The sequence below is a fragment of the Symphalangus syndactylus genome, chromosome 8 (genome assembly GCF_028878055.3).
Source record: "Symphalangus syndactylus isolate Jambi chromosome 8, NHGRI_mSymSyn1-v2.1_pri, whole genome shotgun sequence".
Taxonomy (NCBI): Eukaryota; Metazoa; Chordata; class Mammalia; order Primates; family Hylobatidae; genus Symphalangus; species Symphalangus syndactylus.
In genome coordinates this window covers 142,892,102-142,916,042 of record NC_072430.2, presented here as the reverse complement: position 1 = coordinate 142,916,042, position 23,941 = coordinate 142,892,102, and the positions used below count along the sequence as shown (strand labels likewise).

The following is a 23,941-nucleotide window of genomic DNA, read 5'->3' as shown; positions in this document are numbered from 1 at the left end:
CACTAGGGGTCATGGAACATATCCCCTGCAAATAAGAGGGGTTCTACTGTATTGACACAAAATAATGAAAGCAACTGTCAAAACAAAGACTTGAACATGAATGTTCACAGCAGCTTTATTTATAATAGTCCAAACTAGAAGCAACTCAAATGTTCATCAACTGATACATGGATGAACACACTGTGGTATATCCATACAATGGAATACTACTCAGCAATAAAAATGAATAAACTATGGATACATGCTGCAACAACATGGATAAATCTCAGAATAATTATGCTGAGTAAAAACGGCCAGACTGAAAATAAAAATCTCAAAAGAGTACACATCACATGATTCCATTTAAACACAATTCTAGGAAATGCAAACTAAAGCACAGTGAACCAGAGCAGAGGGGTGGCTGCTGGGGGTGGGGCGTGGGGAAAGGGGAACACGGAGATGGGCTAGAGGATGGGCTCACCAAGAGCACGACACTGTGGAGGGTGATGAGTGTGTTCACTATCTTGACTGTCGTTGGCATGGATGTTTGGAAACAGATGTTCATTCTACTGGGAGAATAAATTGGTACAGCCACTTTGAGGAGGAAAGTGGCCTATCTGGTGAAACTAATGATCTGTGTACTTCCTGGCACCACACTTCTAAGCCTGGGCATAGCCCTCAAAGCTGAAATCAGTAAACTATAGCCCACAGCCTGGACCTTGTTTTTGTAAAGTACGTTTTATTGAATACAGCCACATATACTCATTTACATGGTCTAATGCTGTGGCTGCATTCATGCAACATCGGTAGAATTCAATAGTTGCAAGAGACCATCTGGCTCAAAAAGCCTGAAGTATTTTTATCTGGCCCTTTACAGAAAGTGGCCTGATTCTTGCTGGAAGAGACACCGGCTCTTGAATGCTAGGAGGCATGGAGAGGAGCCATGGAAGCACTGTTTATGAAAGGAAATGGCTGAAAAACCTAAATGACCATCAATAGAGTAATTAATAAGCAAATAATGGACTATAAGGCTTCAATTAAAATGAATAAACTACATCTACATGTAGCAAAACATGAGAGAGAGAAACATGCTGCATGAAGAAAGCAACCTGCATAACAGATCAACACTAAGGTGACATTAGAAACTCACAAAACAACACCAGGCACATGCAAAGTAGAGATACACACCAAGTTCATCCTGGGGACTGCCCTGGGGGAACGGGCCTGGGGCAGGGGGAAAAAGGACTTTGGCTCTTCCTACGTGTTTTTTTTTTTTTTTGAGACAGTCTTGCTCTGTCATCCAGGCTGGAGTACAGCAGTGCAATCACAGCTCACTGCAACTTCTGCTTCCTGGGCTCAAGCGATTCTTGTGCTTCAGCCTCCTGAGTAGCTGGGACTGCAAGTGTGTGCCACCATGCCCAGCTAATTTTTGTATTCTTAGTAGAGAGGGGATTGGCCATGTTGGCCAGGCTGATCTCAAACTCATGGCCTCAAGCAATCCACCCACCTTGGCTTCCTAAAGTGCTGGGATTACAGGTGTAAGTCACTGCGCCTGGCCACATTTTTATTTATTTAAAAAAAAAATGTAGCAGGAGAATGGCGTGAACCCGGGAGGCGGAGCTTGCAGTGAGCCAAGATCGCACCACTGCACTCCAGCCTGGGCAACAGAGCGAGATTCCGACTCAAAAAAAAAAAAGTAACAAAAATGTTTTAAGAAGACCAACAAGTTAAATTTAAGTCTGATGTTTATCAATACCCTAAAGAAAATCATACAGACACTTGCTGATTTTCCCCTAACTGTAACATACATCACCCCTGACTTTGAAGTTCTCACTAACCCCCCTTTTTCAAAGCAGCAGATGTTCACCAAAAAAGGACACTTTTCCTTTTATCTTCTGAAGCCAAAAGATTTACCAATCTGAAATAATTTACTGTTCTGAGGATACTTTGAAACACAATCCTAATACGCTGTGTGTAAAAATCATAGCTATAAAATTTAAACCAATGGATGCTTCAAAGGTGACCTCCACTAGGAGCCAGGAGGGACACATTCAGGGTTTTCGACTGGGTCTCAGAAATACCACCAGGACAACTCCTCATGCATACAGACAGGACTATAATGTATTAACATTCCATCAATGAAAAAACAAACTGCAGAAGGCATTTCTCCTTTCAGCAAGGCAAATGGTGGTGCTGTCAGCAAAGCCTCCGCCGACAACATTCTCCAGTTATTATTGTTAAAAGGGCTCCCTCTACTGCTAGTCTCAATTGTACAGTTCTCATTGGCTATTTCAGGCCCTAGCTTCGTGACAAACTAGGACATGTTAAGCAGAATTATCTAAAACAACCATTAATTCAGCTGGGGAAAAATACATATAAGTGTGCATGTGTGTGTACATGTGTGTGCACACACCCCTATATATAAAACTTTTTTAAATTGTTGAGTTATTAGGCTAACTATCCAAGAAACTTCTGTTTAAAAGAAAAATTCTTCTTCCTCTTTAAAGTGACTGTAAGAGAAACCTGGCTATGGCATTTGAAACACACCCTGTTGGCCCACAGGTGCCCACCCCAGTGGTCATGTGCCCAAGGAAAGGGTAGTGGCTGGCAAGAGGCCGTAGGTCCCAACAAAAGCACATCACACATGTGTGAGGGGGACTGCAGGGAGCCAGGTACAATAGAACACATATTTTAAAAAAAAGACTGAAAAACATTCCCAGCCGGGCGCAGTGGCTCACGCCTGTAATCCCAGCACTTTGGGAGGCCAAGGTGGATGGATCACGAGGTCAGGAGATCGAACCCATCTTGGCTAACACGGTGAAACCCCGTCTCTACTAAAAATACAAAAAATTAGCCAGGCGTGGTGGCAGGTGTCTGTAGTCCCAGCTACTCGGGAGGCTGAGGTAGGAGAATGGCGTGAACCTGGGAGGCGGAGCTTGCAGTGAGTCGAGATAGCACCACTGTACTCCAGCCTGGGAGACAGAGCAAGACTCCATCTCAAAAAAAAAAAAAAAAAAAAAAAAAAAATTCCCAGCCTCTTACTTTGCAATCAGCCAGGGTCAGGCAGCCAGCCTCCCAGTCTGCAAACAGGACCTGGGAGAAGGGATGCGCAAGGCCAGGAGGGGAGAGTCAGGGAGTCAAAACCCAACAGGCCTTTGGCTCTTGGCTCCTGAGCTCCCCAAGCAAGCCGCTGCCCCCTCCCAAGATGGGGCTGGATACCAGGCCAGGGAAGCAACCCACAGAGAAAGTCCCACACTTTATATCCTCCCAACTGGGAGGAGGGAGGAATGGCATTTTTTTTTTTCTTTCTGAGGCAGGGTCTCACTCTGTCGCCCAGGCTGGGGTGCCGTGGCACAATCTCGATCCACTACAACCTCCACCTCCCAGGTTCAAGTGATTCTCCTGCCTCAGCCCTTCAAGTAGCTGGGACTACAGGCATGTGCCATCACACTCAGCTAATTTTTGTATTTTTTGTAAAGACAGGGTTTTGCCATGTTGCCCAGGCTGGTCTCGAACTCCTGGGCGGAGGTAATCTGTCTGCGCTGGCCTCCCAAAGTGCTGGGATTGCAGGCGTGAGCCACCACACTTGGCCAGGAATGGCATTTAAATATGCAAACAGACATCACTGATAATGGTAATATTTGAAAGATGCTCCAACTTGTAAAAGTCTGTAAATGCATGAAACAGACTGCTAAAATGCCAGTGTTTACGGAAATCATTCCATTACCTTCTCCCCAGGTTTGGGTGACTGCTGCAATTTCTCATAATCTTTCTTCGTCTCCAAAATTTTTTTCACAAGTCCACCTGTTGAAAAATCAGTGATTTTATGTTAAAAGTTTATTCTCTACCCCAAAAACCTATTCTAAATGGATGGGATGGTGGGAAAAACACTAAGTTTTAATCCTATCTCTTTTTATGCTGAAACAGTTTCAAATAATCTTTATTTGTTAAGGAGATAGTACACAAGAGTGATAGACAGCTGGTAGTGGAAATTATCACATTTCAAAGTGTTTCAGGGAAATCAGCTCCTTTGAAAAGTAAAAAGCTTTAGAAATAAAATAGATTTTCTATTTTCAAAAATTAAGAAGGAATGTAGATTGACATCCAAAAATATAGCCATCTATTACAAACAGAAATAACAAGAAATGCTTCTAAGTACGGATACTTCTCTTACACTGGGGCAAGACTATTCCATTTCTTTCAGAATTTACTCATGGGATAAATATCATGTGAAGTTTTTTGGAATAGTGTTTCACCCAAGCATACATCAACCCGAGGCTGACTGAATAAACGAGGGTATGTCCACACGGTGGAGGACGATGTGGCTGTGAAGAGAAATGAGGATGGTTTCTCTGCATTGCTGCAGAATGAAAGCCTGCATCTACTGTCAAATTAAAAAGAAGAGTAAGATGGAAATAAGTGTAGATATCAGTAGATACATGTATTTATTTATTCGTTTGTTTTTCAAATGTAAGTATAAGCCCTATTTTACTGGTACCTACAGGGAAACGGAGAGTAGAAGGTAGAGGAGACAGGGAGAGTAGAGGGTAGAGGAGACAGGGGTCAAAGCCCCACATTTCTGATTATACCTGGTTTTGTACATCTGACCTTAAAATCATGTGAATTATCTTACATTAAAAAGGTAAACACTAATGCCTAAAGGTTCAATGCAAAATGAAATAAACTTAGTGATATCCAATTGGCCAGCACGTGCCACTAGAGAAGAATTGTTTCACAACTTTAAAACAGGGTAACTGACTGTACATCCCTAATAGTGTAAACCCAACAAAGAGGCAGACACACCTACCAAAAAAAAAAAAAATCCTTGAGCTGGGCTTGGTGGCTCACACCTGTAATCCCAGCACTTTGGGAGGCCAAGTGGGCGGATCACGAGGTCAGGAGTTTGAGACCAGCCTGGCCAACATGGTGAAACCCCATCTCTACTAAAAACACAAAAAAATAACTGGGTGTGGTGGCGGACGCCTGTAATCCCACTTACTTGGGAGGCTGAGGCAGGAGAATCCTTTGACCCCGGAAGGCAGAGGGTGCAGTGATCCAAGATCGCACCACTGCAATCCAGCCTGGGCGACAGGGCGAGACTCCGTCTCAAAAATAAATAAATAAATGAAAATGAAAAAATAAAATAAAATCCTTCAGCATTTCCAGTAATCCTATTGTTGTTAAAAACCGGTGGTGGTGTTCTAAAATTGCTGTGTGAGCATATGAAGGATCATAAAGCATGGGGACAGGTGCTGTTGCTGGGAGCAAGGCTTTTTGGCATGAGATGGAAGAGATGCATATATAAAACCAAAGAATGCAGGCAAAACCCTACAATCCTAAATCGGAATTGGAAATATCATCATGAAGTCAGAATATACTTTCTTAATTTAAAAAAGTATATCCCTGCTTTTGCAGTGAAAATGCCTGGAAACAAGAAGCAACCCAGAGCAGTAAGCAGCCGGGTGTCTTGGAGAAATGAGGCAGTTATGGGGCAGGAAGTACACAAAATAAGCTGGAAACGCCTTGTCGTGTCAGCAAACAAGGAAGCTAAAGAGTGTACTCGGATGTGTCTAAAGGTCCCCAGAAAATAACTCCAATAGGCTCCCCTGGTCAAATACTGGGCAATCTGAACATTAATAAGAAAAACTGAGATGGGCTGATATGAAACACATCCACCGTGTTAAAAACCCGTGACTGGGCCGGGCACAGTGGCCCATGCCTGTAATTCCAGCACTTTGGGAGGCCAAGGCCGGTGGATCACTTGAGGTTAAGAATTGGAGACCAGCCTGGCCAACGTAGCAAAACCCTGTCTCTACTAAAAACACAAAAATTGGCCAGGCATAGTGGTGCACGCCTGTAGTCCCAGCTACTTGTGAGGCTGAGGCATGAGAATCGCTTCAACCCGGGAGGCAGAGGTTGCAGTAAGTTGAGATCACACCACTGAACTCCAGCCTGGGTGACAGAGCAAGACTCTGCCTCAAAAAAAAAAAAAAAAAAAAAAAAAAAGATGGCTTCATATAGATACCAAAAAAAAAACCCCAAAACCAACAAGCCCTTATTACTCACCTGTGATAGGTGCCAGGAAACAAAGTCATACTGTGAGAACAGATCTATAAGGGAAAGTACTCAGCCCGCCTCTTCCGCAGAAACTGTGCTCCAGGATACTCAAACCCTGGTGCGGGGAATGGGGTTTGCACTACTGAGTTGTCCAGCTAGAAAACCCACAATAATATCCCAGAACTAGACTTGCAAAGGGCCTCAGAGATCATCTACTTCCACAATCGAAGTGTACGGATGAGACAAGACATCATCTGCAGGACAGTTGCCAATGAGTTTCCAGCTTCCAACAGTGCCCTCCCCCTCCTCTAAGGATGGGGAGCAGCAGCCATCGCCTTAGAGGAATCCATGCCCGCAGGGTCCTATGTACCGCCAGTGTGATCCCGCCAGTGTGACCCAGACTAGAACCTGGCACACAACAGTCCCTTGCACTGGATCCTTTCCAGGCACACGTGGAGAAGGTGCGTGAGCACACACACATGGACACGCATGCACACTCGTGCCCAGGACTCACCATGCTTCTCCTCTTCTTCTAGTTCCACTGCTGTTACCTGAGCCGGAAAGGAAGGGGGAAAAAGAAGATTCAGGCTTGTTGAATTCTAAAAATCATGCTTCTGTGGATCTCAAAAAAAGAACAACAAAATTAACGAAGGTAGAAAACTAACTGAAAAATTACAGGACATTTTTGTCTACGTAAATCTAAAAGCTAGAATATTAATCTCAATGTAGGTAAAACATTATTATTAAAAAACACCATATTTCGGTTAACTAACCATTTCAATTTCTGACATTTCAGAGAGCTGAGGGGCAGCTTCCACCACAAATTGATCATCCTCTTCATTGTCAGAATTGTGTGACTCTACAATCACATTTGAGACGGTTTTACCACTCCCTGACCTAAATAAAAAGAAATTAGATTAAATTAGAAATGCTCTATCAGTTACACGTTTTCGTCAATCCCAAGCATCTGAAACTGTGTCAGAGGTCGGCAGAGAGGAATCTAATCACCAACCATCTCTAGAACAGCATCTCAAGCTACCCACTGGAGCTAAGATGGACTGTCTGCAAACAGTGTCCTCTGCAAGCCCTCCAGGCCTGAGTCCTTGTGAGCCTCACCCTCCACCCCCATCCAGCTTCCCCACGTCCCTGTGCTGCCCAGGCCTCCTGGTCCACACCTGGCCTCCCGCCCCCACAGCCTCGCCATGCCCTCTACTGGACAAAGACCCTCAGGGCCTCCGCCTCTCCCCTCACCACGCTCTCAGTGACACCAGCCCTTCACCTGCTGCTTTCTACCTGGAGGCGCTTATTGCCCCGGGTCACAAACCTCAGGGCAGAGGCCACATCGGGGTCCCACTGGCCAGGGCTGACCCCAGACCTCTCTTCACACAGCCAGTTGGAGGCCCCTCATTCAACTCCTAGTCATGGTGGCTGCCCTATGTCCCACTCAGCACCACGTACACACTGTGCTCCACCCAGTTCCCACATCATTCTGGGCAAGTCAGAGTCCAACAGCCTGGCCCTCCAGCCCCAGACCTTGTCCTCCTTGGTGACAGCCTTCACCCAAGGGCTCTCTCATGCTCTCCAGGGCCACCCACTAGAACTGCCCCACCTACAGCTGCCCCACTCCTCCTCACTCAGGCCACTCTCAGCTCACTCTGTACAAATGTGAGCCCCAGACCCAAACACTCTACAGGCTCCTTGATGGCCCCTCCTGCCTTTGTTTCTTCCCTACACACCCATGCTTTAAGCAATCACCTAACTCCCTGCCCCGTTATCACAGTGCTGCATGCGTGCACATGCATACACACACACACGCATAGACACAAGCACACACACACATATACACACACACACACCCACCAAAACCCTCTCTTGCTTCAGTGCCATGCACAAGGTCCAGAGGGAATCTAGACACTTGGGAACGGGCTCTTAAAATAACACCCACTGCCCCAACATCCTCAACTTCCTCAACTGGGTCCTTGAGACACTCAACAACCACCTGTGTGGCTCCGCCAGGACCAACCTCACTTCGTACCCGCTGCTCTGTCAGTACCAGGAAGTCCAGGCTCCCGTCTCTCGTGCTCCCAGCACACCCTCACTGTGGCCCACGTCCCACCTCCCCAACACCTGCGCCCCCATGCCTGCCCTGATGGGAAGTCCCTCTCTGTCCTGCCTTGCTCTCCAGGACACAGCTTCCCCATAGCCCTCAGCTGCAGCTGCTGCTCCTCCCACCGGCCTCTTGTCACAGGCCCAGAAGAAAGGTCAGTAATTTCCTTATGCTTGCTTCAGCTTCCAGATCATTCTCCCTAAAAACTGCCAACTTTAAATCTTGTCACCCTCGACCCCATCATTGCTGCCATCAGCTGCCAACCCGTGGTCCCACCCGGTCCTCCTGGACCCGCCACTCTGCTCCTGTCTTAACTTGTGATTTCAAGTATTGAGAAATGATCCTTCCCAAATCCTGGCCTTGGGTCCCTGAACCCTGCTGGGATGATCCCACCTCCCACACTCGACACCCACTCCCAGAGGCACCCGTCACTACCACTAACAGCAAGCCCCAATCTCAAATCCAAGCGCCCCACTCCTTTACCACCACTATCTATCTTCCCAGCTCACGGCCCTAGGACCTGACTCCAACAATCCTTCTACCCGTCCAGCACCTTCAGCCTCTCAATCCTAATGCCTCCTCCTGACCTTCACCCCAAGGGCTCCTCCCTCACTCACTGGTATAAATCCCACATTGGTCATGACCGTGGCGCTTCCACATACTCCTACTCCTTCCCTTCTCTCTCAGTGCACTTGCTTGGCACAGCCGAGCCCTGTTTAATATAGCCTGTGCCCCCATGCCTGTAGGTGTAGCCAACTGCGGCTGCAGAACAGGCCCCGCCACATCATCTCCTGTCTCTTTACGCCCAAGTCCGCCAGATCCTCCCCGAAGTCAGCTGTCAGCCACGACCTCCGCCCAGGCACTATGGACAGGCAGCCCATCCTCCTTTGTGGTGGAGACTGTCCTGTGCATTGCAGGAGGTTCAGCAACTGCCCTGCCCTAACCCCTCCCCTTCATCAGAACACCAGAAAATGTCTTCAGATCATGGCCCAGTGTCCCCAAAGGAGGGTCACCCCTAGAGGAAAACCTCTGCTCCAGTCTCTTCACTAGCCCACCCTCGTGCACAGCGACTTCACCCAGCCCCTCTCTCCTCTGACACTCCTCTTCCCTCAGACCCTCTTACGGCTCATGAGAAAAATAAGTACCAGAAAATCACTTTAAGAATCTGCATCACACCGTGTGCCGACTCCACCTCCGCGTCCGTTCCCACACCCACACGGGGACTCTGCTCCACCAAACCCCTGTCCCACGTCGCCTACGTCATCAATTTCCCCTCTCCACTGGATCATTCCCATCATCAGAAAAATAATAACTCCCCTTGACACCACCTTTCCCACTTTCTAGTCTTATTCCTTCACTTCTCTTTGTGGCAAAACTCCTAGAAAAATACTCTGTCACCCAGGTTGGAGTACAGCAGTGCAATCTCAGCTCATTATAACCTCCATCTCCCAGGTTCGAGCGATTCTCCTACCTCAGCCTCCTGAGTAGCTGAGACTACAGGCACATGCCACCACGCCCAGCTAACCTGCATTTTTAGTAGAGACGAGGGTTTCACCACAATGGCCAGGCTGGTCTCGAACTCCTAACCTCAAGCGATCCGCCCGCCTCGGCCTCCCAAAATGTTGGGATTACAGGCGTGAGCCACCAGGCCCAGCCTGCTTATAACATTTTGATCACCTTCTATTTTTAATTTTTGTGCAATTGAGCCCCTAATTTTTTTCCCCTATTTTTTCCTAATTCCCCTATTGTTTTCACGCTTAGAAAGTCTTCAATCTAGGGGTCAGAGAAATGCAGTCCAACATTTTCCCGTAGATGTGAAGCTTTAATTTTACATGTATGCATGGTTTTTCTCTTTCATCCATCTGATATGTCTGTTGGCCTATGGCGTGAGGCGAGGGCCTACCCTCACTTTTTGTTCCTCAATAGCATGTTTCCAGCAGCATGTGCTGCTTCCCTCCCCCATCTCTTAGCGGAGGCACCATGCCCACTGGAGAACACACTGTGTGGCTGGAACTGCCCTGCTGAGCCAGCCTTACCTATCCATTGGTAGCGCCTCCGTGCTGTCTTGCCGTTTGACCCGGGGAGGGGCTGGTCTTGCACTCCCAGGCTGAGGAATTCTTCTAAACCCAAATATTGGAAAACCAAAAAAGGAGTATGAAAGGCTTACACATTTCAAACTGGAAAAGAAAGCCCAGGTGAATGTTAACTCTCATCTCCAGGCCATAATCAATGTGCTAGTTAGGACGCGCTACTCTGCAGAAGAGGAGGAACGTCCCAGTAACCCGACCAACCAGAAACTCTCCATCTTTCCCCTTGTATTTTCAGTAATTTCAAAACACCAACAACTATCACTAATCAAAACATCACATAATTCAGCTATAATTTTGAATTCCCCTAAATCTCCAAAATATTCTGCATATAGTGATATAACTCCAGTACAGAAAACTGATATACTTCTTGTATTCTTTGTATAAGTAATTCCTCATAAGTTAGCTCAAGCACTAAATAAACAGCAACAAGCAGAAAGAGAAGCACAGCAGTGTCCTAGGTGTGATCACTCTGCTGAGGGAAAGGGATTCAAAGCACGCAGACCTGATGTTGGATGAAAGCTCATTAGGAATTTCTGGAGTCTCTGGCACCTCAGATTTATCTTGGCCAGCAGGTCCAACATCTCCTTCTAAACAAATGACAATCAATTAGCAATTCACAAGGGAAAAAACACACCAATAACCATTTGAAAATACTATTTGCTGGCCGGGCACGGTGGCTCATGCTTGTAATCCCAGCACTTTGGGAGGCCGAGGTGGGCAGATCATGAGGTCAGGAGATCGAGACCACAGTGAAACCCCGTCTCTACTAAAAATACAAAAAAATTAGCCGGGCGTGGTGGCGGGTGCCTGTAGTCCCAGCTACTCGGAGTGGCTGAGGCAGGAGAATGGCGTGAACCCAGGAGGCGGAGCTTGCAGTGAGCCGAGATTGCGCCACTGCACTCCAGCCTGGGCGACAGAGCGAGACTCTGTCTCAAAAAAAAAAAAGAAAATACTATTTGCATCTGTATTTGCAGTTATTTGCAATCAAATGCATTTGTAACTGCAAATACAAATGAGCAATTTTTCCATCAATCATGTTGATGAAGAGAAAACTGATGTCTGATATCTAAACTCGGTGAACATTTGGGAAAATGGGCACACTCAAACCCAGGGAATACAAACTGGTTCAACTACTTCAGAAATAAAATTCAAAAGGCAGGCCGATCAACTCAGCACTTAAAGGAAATACAACACAAGAGGAGAAATGGACACATGTCAAGATGTTCACCCATTGTCACTGGTAAAACTGACAATCAATCAGTAACTAAGTAAATTATGGTACAGTCACATGCTAGCCCCATTTTGTGTGAAACAATCCAGTACAGTAATATATCTAACAATTATATACATATGCATATATATATATATACACATATATATATATATACAGGGTTCTAGAAGAATATTCATTTAAGTTATAAGCAGTAGAATTACCAGTGCTTTTAATTTTTGTTCTTTTTTTTTACATTTTTTAATTTTCCTACATTGGTATGTACCATATTATGTTTATAATCTGAACAAAGTTTTCTTCATTTTGATAAAAAGAATTAATCAGTAAATAACGAGGCCTAAACTATTAAGACAAGTTTACTCCACTATTTAAAGTAAAAGGAATTAACACTTCAGGAAATAGTCAGAATTTGAATATTAGAAATATACTTTATATTCTGGAAAAAAATCCTGAAATGTATTCTTTACAAACTTAAAACACATAAATTAAACCTCAAATTAAATTAGGGTAGTTGGCCAGGCGTGGTGGCTCACACCTGTAATCCCAGCACTTTGGGAGGCCGAGGTGGATGGATCACCTGAGGACAGGAGTTCAAGACCAGCTTGACCAACGTGGAGAAACCCCGTCTCTACTAAAAATACAAAATTAGCCGGGCGTGGTGGTGCACGCCTGTAATCCCAGCTACTCGGGAGGCTAAGGCAGGAGAATTGCTTGAACCCGGGAGGCGGAGGTTGCGGTGAACCGAGATCGTGCCATTGCACTCTAGCCTGGGCAACAAGAGTGAAACTCCATCTCAAAAAATAAATAAATAAATTAGGGTAGTTATGATCTTTTTCCATAAAATAAGTTACTTTCACTAATGCACTTTATAAAGCATGAATCTGAGAGTCCACATTTACATTCACACACATGCATACAATTGATATGACACACAGGTATCTAAGGCCATTCCTCACCTGCATCACTGGTGGAGTCACCTAAAAAAAAAAGCACATCAGAAAATTAGCTTTTGTGTAAGTCAACCTCAATATATTAAATGATGAGAACAGAATTAGAGAAAAAACACATCGTACATAATTTTGGATGTCTGTTAAGAAAAAAAGATCATTTCCTCATAGCCGCTTTTCTAATGTCCCTATTGCCATTTTGTTTTATTTTCAAAGAGAGAAAAACAAAGAGCAAACAAACTGTGCATCATAAAATGGTACTAAATAGAAACAGGACACAGGGATGTGGAGAAAGCACATCAGAGAGAGGAGGTAAACAAGTTCATGAGACAAGAATCGACAAAGCCAGAGCCACAGAAAAAGCGCATCCAAATGTGAGGGAACGACGCAACAGTCTGAACCCAGCCAACCAAATCCCGGGCCGTTCCAAAGACTGGGAGACAGCCAACAACAGCTCATCTTATAGACATGATTGGCAAGTATTTTTCCATCGCTCCTGAAAGCAGAAGAAAATCTTCCAGCTCAACATAGGCCCACCTCTGCCCCTTCACCCAGGATCCTTTTTCTTCAAGTGCTGTGTCTTAGGGACAAATGTGACCTAAACAGTCAAAGTCAATGAGCAGTGGCACCACAGGGGTGGGGTAGATTCAAAACCACAGGTGGGAAATCTCTGTTTCACACTCTTAAGATGCACGAACGCACTTGCAGAAGAGCGGAAAGCGCATGGATTCACGTGACAGCCCAGGACCCTATACGGGCAGAGAGGAGGCAGCAGGGCCTGATGCAGCCCCTCGTTTAACACGGCCCCGCCTCAGACAGGAACAGCTCATGCAGCCTCAAGAAATCAGCCTGGGTTATTGTGAGAGTCCACACCGAGCAGAGTGAGGAGCACTCCACAGACACCTCTAGCTCGTTTATTCACAGGAGGACTTTCTGTGAGCATAACAGCCACGAGCTCATAAATGCTGCCCTAAGAGGGTGGCTCTGGCAGGGAGAGAACGGGCCAAGCTTGTGGATCAAGGGGAACCAGGAGGCTCTAGAGGACCCTATTAGTATGGGCCTGGGAGCCTCCAGAGGTCACACCCCACAAAGTGCCACACAGCACAGGGGGCAGCCTGGCACCCGCCAGGGCCTAGGGGACTGGAGGGCACAGTGGTTAGCAGGGGCCTGGAGAATGTGGTTCCAGATAGTGCCACCAGAAGGGCAGTTTCAGAGACCCCAGCACTTTGGGCCAATGGGGGTGGAGGACTCAGCTCAACCCTGGGATGGGACTGCTGGGGAGCAAGAGCAGGGGGCAGAAGATTTTCTCCTCATGGCTGTGCGGCCTGGAGCATGTGCTTAGCAGAAACCAGCACTGAGAGTCCTCGTGCGACTTGGGGGCAGGCGGCAGACACAGTTTCAAACCCCTGGATCTTTCTTCAAAACACCAGGGTGTTGGGGACAGACCCTGGATTAACACAGCACTCAGAAACGTGCCTGAGAGGTGCAGTTATTCAACCACAAGGCCAATACCCAGAAGGAAAGTCAGCACAGTGAACTCTCTACCTTTCAATGGATACTTCCAGTCCCCGTTACCCAGAACCCAAGGCACCTGCCACATGGCCCACACCACCCTCCCCGAAGCCTGTGCTTCCACGGCGCCAGCACTCTGCCAGCTCCTGCACTCACAATCTTGTCCCAGGTGACCTAGTCCCCACCCAGGCTCCCGCCATCACCCGGCGCCAGCAACTCTCACAGCTCCTCTCTAGCCTGGGCCTTCCCTCTATGCTCCAGGCCAGCTCCCCCAACATGTGCCAGCAGCCCTGGAATCCCACCACTTCTCCCTTCCCAGGGCGCCTCCACAGTTCAGGCCTCTCTCTCTTCTCTGGACAATCTTTAACCCTCCCTAATTAACATGGCCACTCTTTAAAATCTAAATATCATTATACTGCTCCTCCTAAAGATATAATTAGCCTCCTGCTGCTCTTCCAATAAAGGCTAAACTCCGTAAGCTGGCACAGGGACCTGGCTCTGGCCCCTCCTCTGGGCTGAGCCAGCCCTGCTGCAGTCACATCCCAGCTGGGATCTTGGTTTACACAGTCCCTTCTGCCCTACAAGCTTTCTGGGCCACCCTCACCAACCAAGGCCCCTCCCGTCCCAGACTGCCACCCCATCAAACCGTTTCGGTTGATCTTCGAGCCTCATCAGCACCAGGAAGGCAGAAGGCCAACCTGACTTCACTGGCTCATGCACTTCCAGCCTCAGGGCTGACATGCAGTAGGCCTTCAACAGATAATTTTCTGTTTGAACGAATCAGCAAACATCAGCCCTCCCCTGGCCACACACCCCCCCACCCCCCCACCCCCCCGCTGCTGCCGCCTGCACAAGCCTTGGTTACCTGGGCACTGGCACCCTTGCAGGCCTGTTAAGAGCTCCAAGGCCTCAAAACACAAACATTGAATGGCTATTTTACCAAAGTTTTTTTTAAGGCTGAGAAAATTTAGGGTGAAAGTAAAATCTCACTGAGGTATAATTCAACACTCAAAGAAAATGACAGAAAAATCATGGTGGCCACAGCACTGTAACCATGAAGTCTGGGGGGATACACCTCTTGACTGGTGGGGCTCTCCAAGTAGTGACCCCGAAACTTTTCAGGGACCACTCATGACACCCCCAAGTGATGAAACATACCACCTCCTCTCACTCACAAAGCACGGGGGAGCACAAGAGCGGGTCCCATGCTATCAAGAAACCACCATGTTCGATTCTAGTTTATGCAAAAAGGCAGAAGTGAATTACTTGCCACGTTCAGACCCAAGGGGAAAGCCTCGGGCTCTAGGCTGCGGCCCTTTGGGAAGAAGGTTCTGGAGGGCTCACTCTGCTCTCGCCAGGAAAGGGCAAAATGGCACCATTCTTACCTTTCTGCTTCTCTGTGGGGTCAGGCTCAATATTCTCACACCGCAGACTAGCTGAATTATCATCTGAAATACTAGTTGAGTTAATATTAGCTTCTTTTGTTCCTGACATAAAACAGTTTAAAATTAGTCATTAAGACTAATGATCAGCGGCTTCATTAACATAGAGCACACTTACTTATCTATGTTTTCCCACACTGCAAGTTTGGACTGACAAAGGACTGACCAAAGGCAGCTTTTAGAAAATATGCATCTAGAGGCTGGGCGCGGTGGCTCATGCCTGTAATCCCAGCAGTTTGGGAGGCCGAGGTGGGTGGATCATTTGAGGTCAGGAGTTCAAGACCAGCCTGGCCAAGATGGTGAAACCCCGTCTCTACTAAAAATAAAAAATTAGTCGGGCGCGGTGGTAGGCGCCTGTAGTCCCAGCTACTTGGGAGGCTGAAGCAGGAGAATCGCTTGAACCTGGGAGGCGGAGGTTGCAGTGAGCAGAGATCGTGCCACTGCACTCTAGCCTGGGCAACAGAGTGAGACTCCATCTCAAAAAGAAAAAAAAAAAAAGAAAACATGCATCTAGAATGCTCCTCCCCCATGGGTGGCTCTGGGGTGAAAGGGAAAGGATACCCCAGACTGTGAGTGGATCCTGGGTCTACTCAGGCCAGGAGGAGCAGACTGCCCCCGCCCCCCATTTCTGGAGCTACCTGACACTGCCAGTCTCCACTCACCTCCCCACTAGAGCCAGACCCAGCAGCTGAAAGGCTGCAAGTAGGCAGCTGTTTCAGGAATGCAGGAAAAAAAGAAAAATATTTTGGACACAGTGCACAGTCCTGGCCATATTGAAAACTTCCACATATTGTCTACTAATTACTGACTGATGTTCCAAAGTTTATGAAGATAGAAAAAATATCAAATACCTCAGAAAATATTTTTGCTGTGAAAAAAAAAAAAAAAAACAGGCTAGGCACAGTGGCTAACACCTATAATCCCCGCAATTTGGGAGGCCTAGGTGGGAGGATCACTTGAACCCAGGAGTAAAGACAACCTAGGTAATAGAGAACTCGTGTACACAAAAAATGTAAAATTTAAAAAACTAGCCAGGCATGGTTACACACACCTGTAGTCCCAGCTACTCAGGATGCTGAGATGGGAGGATCACTTGAGTCCAGGAGTTTGAAGCTGCAATAAGCTATGATCACACCACTGCACTCCAGCCCAGGGAAAACAGTAAGACCCTATCTCAGAAAAAAAAAAAAAAAAAAAAAAAAAAAGGCCAAGCGCAGTGGCTCATGCCTGTAGTCTCAACACTTTGGGAGGCCAAGGCAGGCACCAGCCTGGGAAACCTGGCGAAAACTCGTATCTACAAAAATTAGCTAGGCATGGTGGCAGGTGCCTGTAGTCCCACCTACCCAGGAGGCTGAGGCAGGAGAATCACGTGAGCCCAGGAGGTCGAGGCTGCAGTGAGCCATGATCATGCCACTGCTCTCCAGCCTGCGTGTAAGAGCGAGATCCTGTCTGAAAAAAAGGGCAGGAGCCGGGTGTGGTGGCTCACGCCTGTAATCCCAGCACTTTGGGAGGCTGAGGCCGGTGGATCACGAGCTCAAGAGAGCGAGACCATCCTGGCCAACACGGTGAAACCCCATCTCTACTAAAAATAGAAAAATTAGCCGGGTGTGATGGCACATGCCTGTAGTCCCAGCTACTCAGGAGACTAAGGCAGGAGAATCTCTTGGACCCGGGAAGGGGAGGTTGCAGTGAGCGAGATTGTGCCACTGCACTCCAGCCTGGTGATAGAGTCAGACTCTGTCTCAAAAAAAAAAAAAAAAAAAAAAGATGGGGGGCCCAGATGAGGGGCTAGAGGAATAGGTTCTATATTACAGCAGGACCCAGAGCTGGAAAACTAGCCTCAGTCAAAGGACCTTCCACTCTAAAAAGAAACTGAGAGACAAAAATAAAATTGGAAGAATGTTCCCTTTCCTGAAACACAATCTTATAATTCTTAAAACTATTCAAAACAGCTTACATCAGAATCAACCTGGCATTAACTATCATATAACTGTTTTATTTATAATGTAATAGAACTACATAAAATAGATGACATATAATTTTGCAAAGACATTTTTATCAATCTGTGAAAATGATGTTGACTTAAATAGTCTGATTCAAATAGTTATTTATATTTTATTCAGGGTAACCAGAGAATAAACATGAAATATTAAGTTCTTAAAAAAAATCTAAAAATAAACATAAGCTTGGCGGTTGTAGATGCTCAACTTTAGAAGAAAACACTCTAATCATTTTAAGTTGTGTACTTGATTTCAAAGTGTCAAATATTTTCCATACTCTACCATACTCACCATCGCAATAAGCAAATTATAAATGCACTATCTTCATTCTGTAGTTCAGAGACCAATGACTCTTTCACAATTTTACCTTTTCAAAGTTCTAGTGGTATTCTTCTGTAAGCTTTACTAAACCCCAATTCACACTGAGAGAAAGAACATGAAAACAGACTATACACTCACTAATTATACCACACTGTAGAATCAATTCATAATCACAGAGAAGGGACTAACCAATTTGTCAAATAATACCTTTAAACAAATAAATAATGCACTTATAAAATGAAAATGACGGCCGGGAGCGGTGGCTCACACCTGTAATCCCAGCACTTTGAGAGGCCCAGACAGGTGGATCACCTGAGCTCAGGAGTTTGAGACCAGCCTGGCCAACATGGTGAAACCCCATCTCTACTGAAAACACAAAAATTAGCTGGACCTAGTGGCACACGCCTGTAATCCCAGCTACTCAGGAGGCTGAGACATGAGAATCCCTTGAACCCAGGAGGTGGAGGTTGCAGTGAGCCAAGATCCGCGCTACTGCACTCCGACCTGGCAACAGAGTGAGACTCCATCTCAAAAAAGAAATAAAATAAAATAAAAATGACTATGAATTGGCAAAAAAAAAAAAGAGTCACAGCATAAGCACAATCTGTTGTCTAGAGCTACCTGGTAACCAATGAACCTTGTAGGTGAGAATGTGAGCCCTGGTTCAAGACGCCCTAGGGTGGAACACTGGCGCTTCCTCTCTCCACCGGCTACGCTTTGGTCAGGTCCCTCAGCCTTCCTGAGCCGCAGTTTGCTCAGTTTGTCCCGCCTCACAGAGCCATCCTGAGTCAAATGAGATCTTGTGCATAGAGCAAGGAGCACTGTGCCCGGCTGGGAGGGGCTGGTCCCTATCAGTCACTGTTATTGAAACTAATCAGACATACGGCCCATAAATACAATTGAAAGAGGTCCATCATTCTGCCAGTGTTCTGCGCAAATTTTAGCTACACTAAGTTAAGTGTCATCAAATAGCCGGTGTTTTTGTTTTTTTTTTAAAAAAAAAGAATAGAAAAACATTTCTGGGACAATCAGAATATAGCTTGGGTTTTAGATGCTATCAGGAAGCAATAACTGAGTTCAGTTTGACAATACTTTTCTGGCTGTGTAGGAAAATGTACTTTTTTAAAGTTGCATGTCGAAGTATTTAGAGATAAAGTGTTAGGATGTTTTTTAACATACTTTGAAACAGTTCATTAAAATATGTAACTATATGCTGGGTCTGCTGGCCTATGCCTGCAATCCCAGCACTTTGGGAGTTTGAGGTGAAAGGATCACTTGAGCCCAGGAGTTCAAACCAGCCTAGGCAACAAAGTGAGATGCTCTCTCTACAACAACAACAACAAAAAAATTAGCTGGGCATGGTGACACATGCCTGTAGTCCTAGCTAGTCAAGAGGCTGAGGCAGGAGGATCACTTGAGCCAAGGAGTTCAAGACTGCAGTGAGTTATGATCATACCACTGCACTCCAGGCTGAGTGACAGAGCAAAGCCCTGTCTCAAAAGTGCACATAAGAAGCCGGGTATCGTGTCACACACCTGTAGTCCCAGCTACTCAGGAGGCTGAGGCAGAAGAATCGCTTGAACCCGGGAGGTGGAGGTTGCAGTGAGCTGAGATCACGCCACTGTACCCCAGCCTGGGCAACAGAGTGAGACTCCGTCTCAAAAATATATATATATATATATATACACACACACATGCATAACTGTACATTAAGCAAAATGGCAGACATGTAAAACTAGTGAATCTGGGTGAGAGGTATATGGGCATTAGTTGTACTATTCTTTCTACTTTTCCGTATTTTTCACAATAGAAACAGTTAGAGAAGTAAGCAAAAATGAAATGAGGGAAATGAAGCAAAATAAAGACCTGACTTAATGTTCCAGAAAAACTTGGAACTGTTACACAATTGTAAAGCGAACAAAGCATGCCTTACAGCTTGCATAACAACTGGAGTACAGGAAGAAATTGTTCATGTTTTGAAAAAGAAATGGATAAATTCCTTGTTGAACTCTTTAATCCACCCAAAAAATCAAAATGGTAACAATAAGACCCACAAATTCTCTGATGATGACCCAGGCTATGGGCACAGGGCTCGTGAGGGCTGGGTCAGTCAGTGCAACAAAGGCCGGCTTTGACAACATAGACTTTTCTTTGAAGCACTAAGAAGGAAAGGTACTGTGAGGACCGGCTCATTAACCAGACCCAATGGCAGTGCACCCTCAATGAAGAAATTAAGGAACTGTAACAACTGCCAGCAAACTCTGAATTCCAAATGTTAAACCATGACCAGTGCAAGGTAACACCTGCAACTGCAAGGACAGAGACCCCAGGCCCGTGCTGTGGCAGGACCCCAGGGGAGCAGGGCCAGGGTGGGGAGGGAGGAGAAAGACAAGGGACCGGGAGTCTCTCCAGAGCCCAGGCTCTGCTCCTGGCCACTGTTTCCAACACCTCGCACCACCACCCACCCCACACTGCCACCCAAGGACAGCGGGAGACTCTGCTCCCCAGCAGGTGGCATCAGGCTCCATCCCAACCTCTGCAAAAAGCTCAACCCAGAAACCACGTTTGCAGTTTGTGCTTCTTACTGCCTGGGCTTGTGTTATCTTCACACTTGTCGATATTACCTATACAGTCCTCATTACGTGTCTGGAGAATGATTTCAATTTGTTCTAAATCCATTGCCCATCTTAGGATAAGCGCTGTCTCGCCCTGATCCAGGGCTGGCAGTTCAGCAGAGGTAATCCGTGATAAAGCGGGTTAGACTGCAGCGTGCCTGGGGCAAGCCACCACTTTATGGACACCTCGTTCACCCTCAAGGCAGGTATCTTTACGCCCATTTATGACAAGGAAACTGGCTCAGAGAACCCACTCACATGGCTGGCTCAAGGCCATGAGGCAGGTAAGCAGGAGGTGGGGAGTCATCCCTGTGGCCTCAGAGATGAGGTCCTAGCTAGCTGGGTGGGGGCTACCAGGAGTCCACCCCTCAGGCTTTCGCCACTGCCTGCTGCCCTCTCCTGCAGTGCAAGATTGCAGTGTGCCTGGGTGTTTCCCCTCAGGCACCTGGGGATGAGGAAAGCTCCCACAAAAAGAAAACATACATCACCAAGATGTGGTTGAACGGTAACATGCATGCCCGTATGGCAGGGGCTCTCTTCAGTGGAAACACCCTGCTCCAGCTCAGTCACCTTTTACTCCACCATCCCATGCTACTGAAGACCTAGACAACTCCCATATAGTCACCCTACTTGGAATAAAATAACCACAGATCATCTTTCACACTGCGGCTGCTGTACCAAGCGCGCCCACTCCTGGAAATGCCAGCTCTGAGGGGAACGCACACAGACAGAGAAGGATGTGCTCATCGGTATTCAAGCTACACTTCAGAATGTGTAAAAGTCAGACAGATACAAGGCAAGTTGGGCCCAGCAAAAATTTCCTCTTCCCCTAAAGTCTAATTTTACACTACTTTTACCTTAAGTGCAACTGAAGAATTCTAATAGTTTGAAGAATTCCGTCTGAAGACACAGATGACAGTAGTTACTGATACTGAACCAAGGACCACCCCCTCTGAAGCAGCAGGACGAGGGCTGGGCGCACCCGCCACACGGCTGCCCTGAATGTGATTGGCGGTGACAGGCCAACTTCCCCAACGTGCCTAACTAGCAGTTTAAACATCTCTACGGCAAGCATTTTCTCAGTAGAATAAAGCAGAGCGGGATGAAGACATAAAAACCTTTTCTCTATGTCATCAGCCACACCACTGTGAGATCCCAACAGCAAGATTAAGAAAGCATTTTCACTGAAATGCAAAAATAATCTATGTATAAAAAGGCATATAATTAACTTAAAGCTGAGTTAATAAAGTTACATAACTTAGCATATTAAAGCAAATAAAACCTCAAGTTATGTCCAGTCTTCAATACATCATGAAAAAGTCTCATGAACATTAAAGTAGTTAGAATAATTTTTTAACAATGTATAACTACATTGAGATATAACCATTCACATTAAAGTGGTGAGGAATTTAAACTAAAGAATATATTTTTCTTACCTATTTCTGAAGTTGTCGTTTCCTGATTTGGCTCATTATTTATTCCAGACACTATGGAGTCTAAAATTTTAGCTGAAATATTATCCTCCTTCCTTCCTGACATAAAATAGTTAACAACAGATTAAAATATTATAAAAGATTTTGTGTTTGGTTGTTTTAGCTGGGATTTATAAGGGTTATACCAAGGTCACCAGCAAACTGTCTTGTCAACTAAATGGTCAATTCTCAGCCTCCACATGACTCCCCTCTTAGAGCTTGACAAGAAGACCCATCTCCTTCCCTAACACTTTCTTCCTCTCCAAGTTTTCCTACAACTTGTTGGCCTTCTGTTTCCTTTGCAAGGATGATCCTCCCTCCTCCTCTTCCTCCTCCTCCTCTTCCTCTTCTGACCTGGGGGACCACAGCAAGCTCTGGAATTCACCACACCCTTTCCTACCTACACACGCCCCTGGACTAATTACTGCACAAAGGTCCATGTCCGTAAACATCACTTGAATGCTAGAACTCTCCATTTTTTGTTTTTCCCTTCGGTTTCTCCAGCTCTCTCCTGATCTCCAAGTCAATATACCCAGCTGTCAACTAGATGTTTCTACTTGGTTGGTCCACAGCCATCTCAAATTTGTTGTCCAACACAGAATTCCTAACACTGCCACCTATTCCACCAACCAGTGTCTCCTAGAACCGTCTATGTCAATAAAGGCCACCCCCTAGGAGCCCAGACCCCTCCCAGAATGAATCTCATCTTTGATTCCTTTCCATTCAAACAAGTGGCATCCAACCCATCAGCACAGTAAACCCAGCCTGTTCTCACCACTGGCATGCTGGTCCAAACCATCACCTCCTCTCATCCAGATGCCACGGCCCCCTCCTCACTGCGCTGCAGCCTTTACTCCTGCCACTCCACAGTTTTAAAAGGAGGCCTTCTAAAACCTAAGTCAAATCTTGCCTCTGTGCTGCTTAAAACTCTTCAAGGACTTCTGTGTGCACTCACTGTAAACCACACAGCTGCTGTGGACCGGGACCAGTAGCTCCAGGCCCTGCTTCCTGGCCCAGCCCTTTCCCCTATCGCTGTTCCCCTCTCCACCTGCCTCACCACTCACACACCTGCATGTCCTCCTTCACCCAAGTCAGCTCTCTGTCCAGATGTCCTCCCTCGGAGAGGCCCTCCCTGCTCATACCCCTCATCCCTGCTCCTCTTGGCTTCATTTTCCTTGAAGATTCATCACAAACACGCACATACGCACCCCTGTGTTCTCTTTATTATCATAAATGTCTGCAGAATCAGTGAAGGAAGGCTCAAATGGACAATTTAAGCCTGTGATTGACTCAGGGTAGGAAATCCTCACCTGGCCGGGGGCAGCCCTGCATGGGGCCAACATGTCCCTCTGCCCCCTCTCCACTCTGGCCAGAAGGCACTGTTCTAGAGCTCAGGCCCCAGGTCAACCAGGGCCACACCTATGCCAACCACCCCCACAGACTTCCACATGTTCGATGACCAAGCAGAAGCACGGGACCAGGCAGTAAAGCTTTCAACTCTCAACATTCACTCACAGCCTCCACTATGGTTCACATAGCTTACCGAGCTGTTTCCTGCTATGTTCCTTCTTAGCTTTACAGTAGGAAGAGTTATGTTCTTTTTCAGGGGAAAGACTATTTTCACTGGTTTTAGGGTCCCTTCTTCCTAACATAAAATTGCACAATGAAAATATATATTAAACTTAATCTGTAATGTAATGTAAAGCAGTTAACAAACAAACGAAATTAAAATGTACTCATTAAGTCAAAGTGATCAGCTCTGTACGCACTACTTAGAAATATTCAAAAATTATAATATTCTCAGGCAGAATGCTTTCTGGATTCTGCAGGGATTCCAGAATGACTTTAAGAGTCTAAATATGTTTAACAATGTGATGCCCTCACACCCTGTAGTAAAGGCTCATTCATCTCCTTGAGCAGGACACAAGAGGTCCAGTGTCTCACACACCTCGGGTACTGGGCATTTGCCCAAATGAGAACCTACTTAAGTGAGGCAGAATGTTCAGGCAGAGTGCCAGCTTTGCTGGGGAACCCACGGGGAGGTCAGTGCCCGGCTAGCAGGAGGGGAAGACAAGAGTCCACTGAGCTGCTGATAGCTCAGGGAAGCTCAGTGTCAAAAAGCCCATAAATGTCTGGTAATAAAATCTCTTAAGATCATACAAAAGAAC

The 23,941-nt window shown here is 46.3% G+C and overlaps 1 protein-coding gene across 12 annotated transcripts in view; it reads right to left on the bottom strand.

Annotated features, from left to right (window-relative positions):
- Positions 1–23,941, bottom strand: part of TRAF3IP1 (TRAF3 interacting protein 1) — an 80,227-nt gene that overhangs the window by 39,831 nt on the left and 16,455 nt on the right. For 5 of the 12 annotated variants that reach the window (XM_055291139.2, XM_055291132.2, XM_055291134.2 and 2 more), the window contains 9 exons: positions 23,317–23,418; positions 21,738–21,833; positions 15,309–15,410; positions 12,421–12,441; positions 10,736–10,820; positions 10,180–10,263; positions 6,810–6,933; positions 6,551–6,587; positions 3,707–3,783 (listed from right to left, as the gene is read on the bottom strand). In XM_055291139.2, coding sequence (XP_055147114.1) covers positions 3,707–3,783; positions 6,551–6,587; positions 6,810–6,933; positions 10,180–10,263; positions 10,736–10,820; positions 12,421–12,441; positions 15,309–15,410; positions 21,738–21,833; positions 23,317–23,418 — 728 coding nt within the window. Of the gene's footprint in view, positions 1–90; positions 549–3,706; positions 3,784–6,550; positions 6,588–6,809; positions 6,934–10,179; positions 10,264–10,735; positions 10,821–12,420; positions 12,442–15,308; positions 15,411–21,737; positions 21,834–23,316; positions 23,419–23,941 lie in introns of those variants that run through there. The other 7 variants (XM_055291135.2, XM_055291133.2, XM_055291137.2 and 4 more) reach the window with 5 other exon arrangements.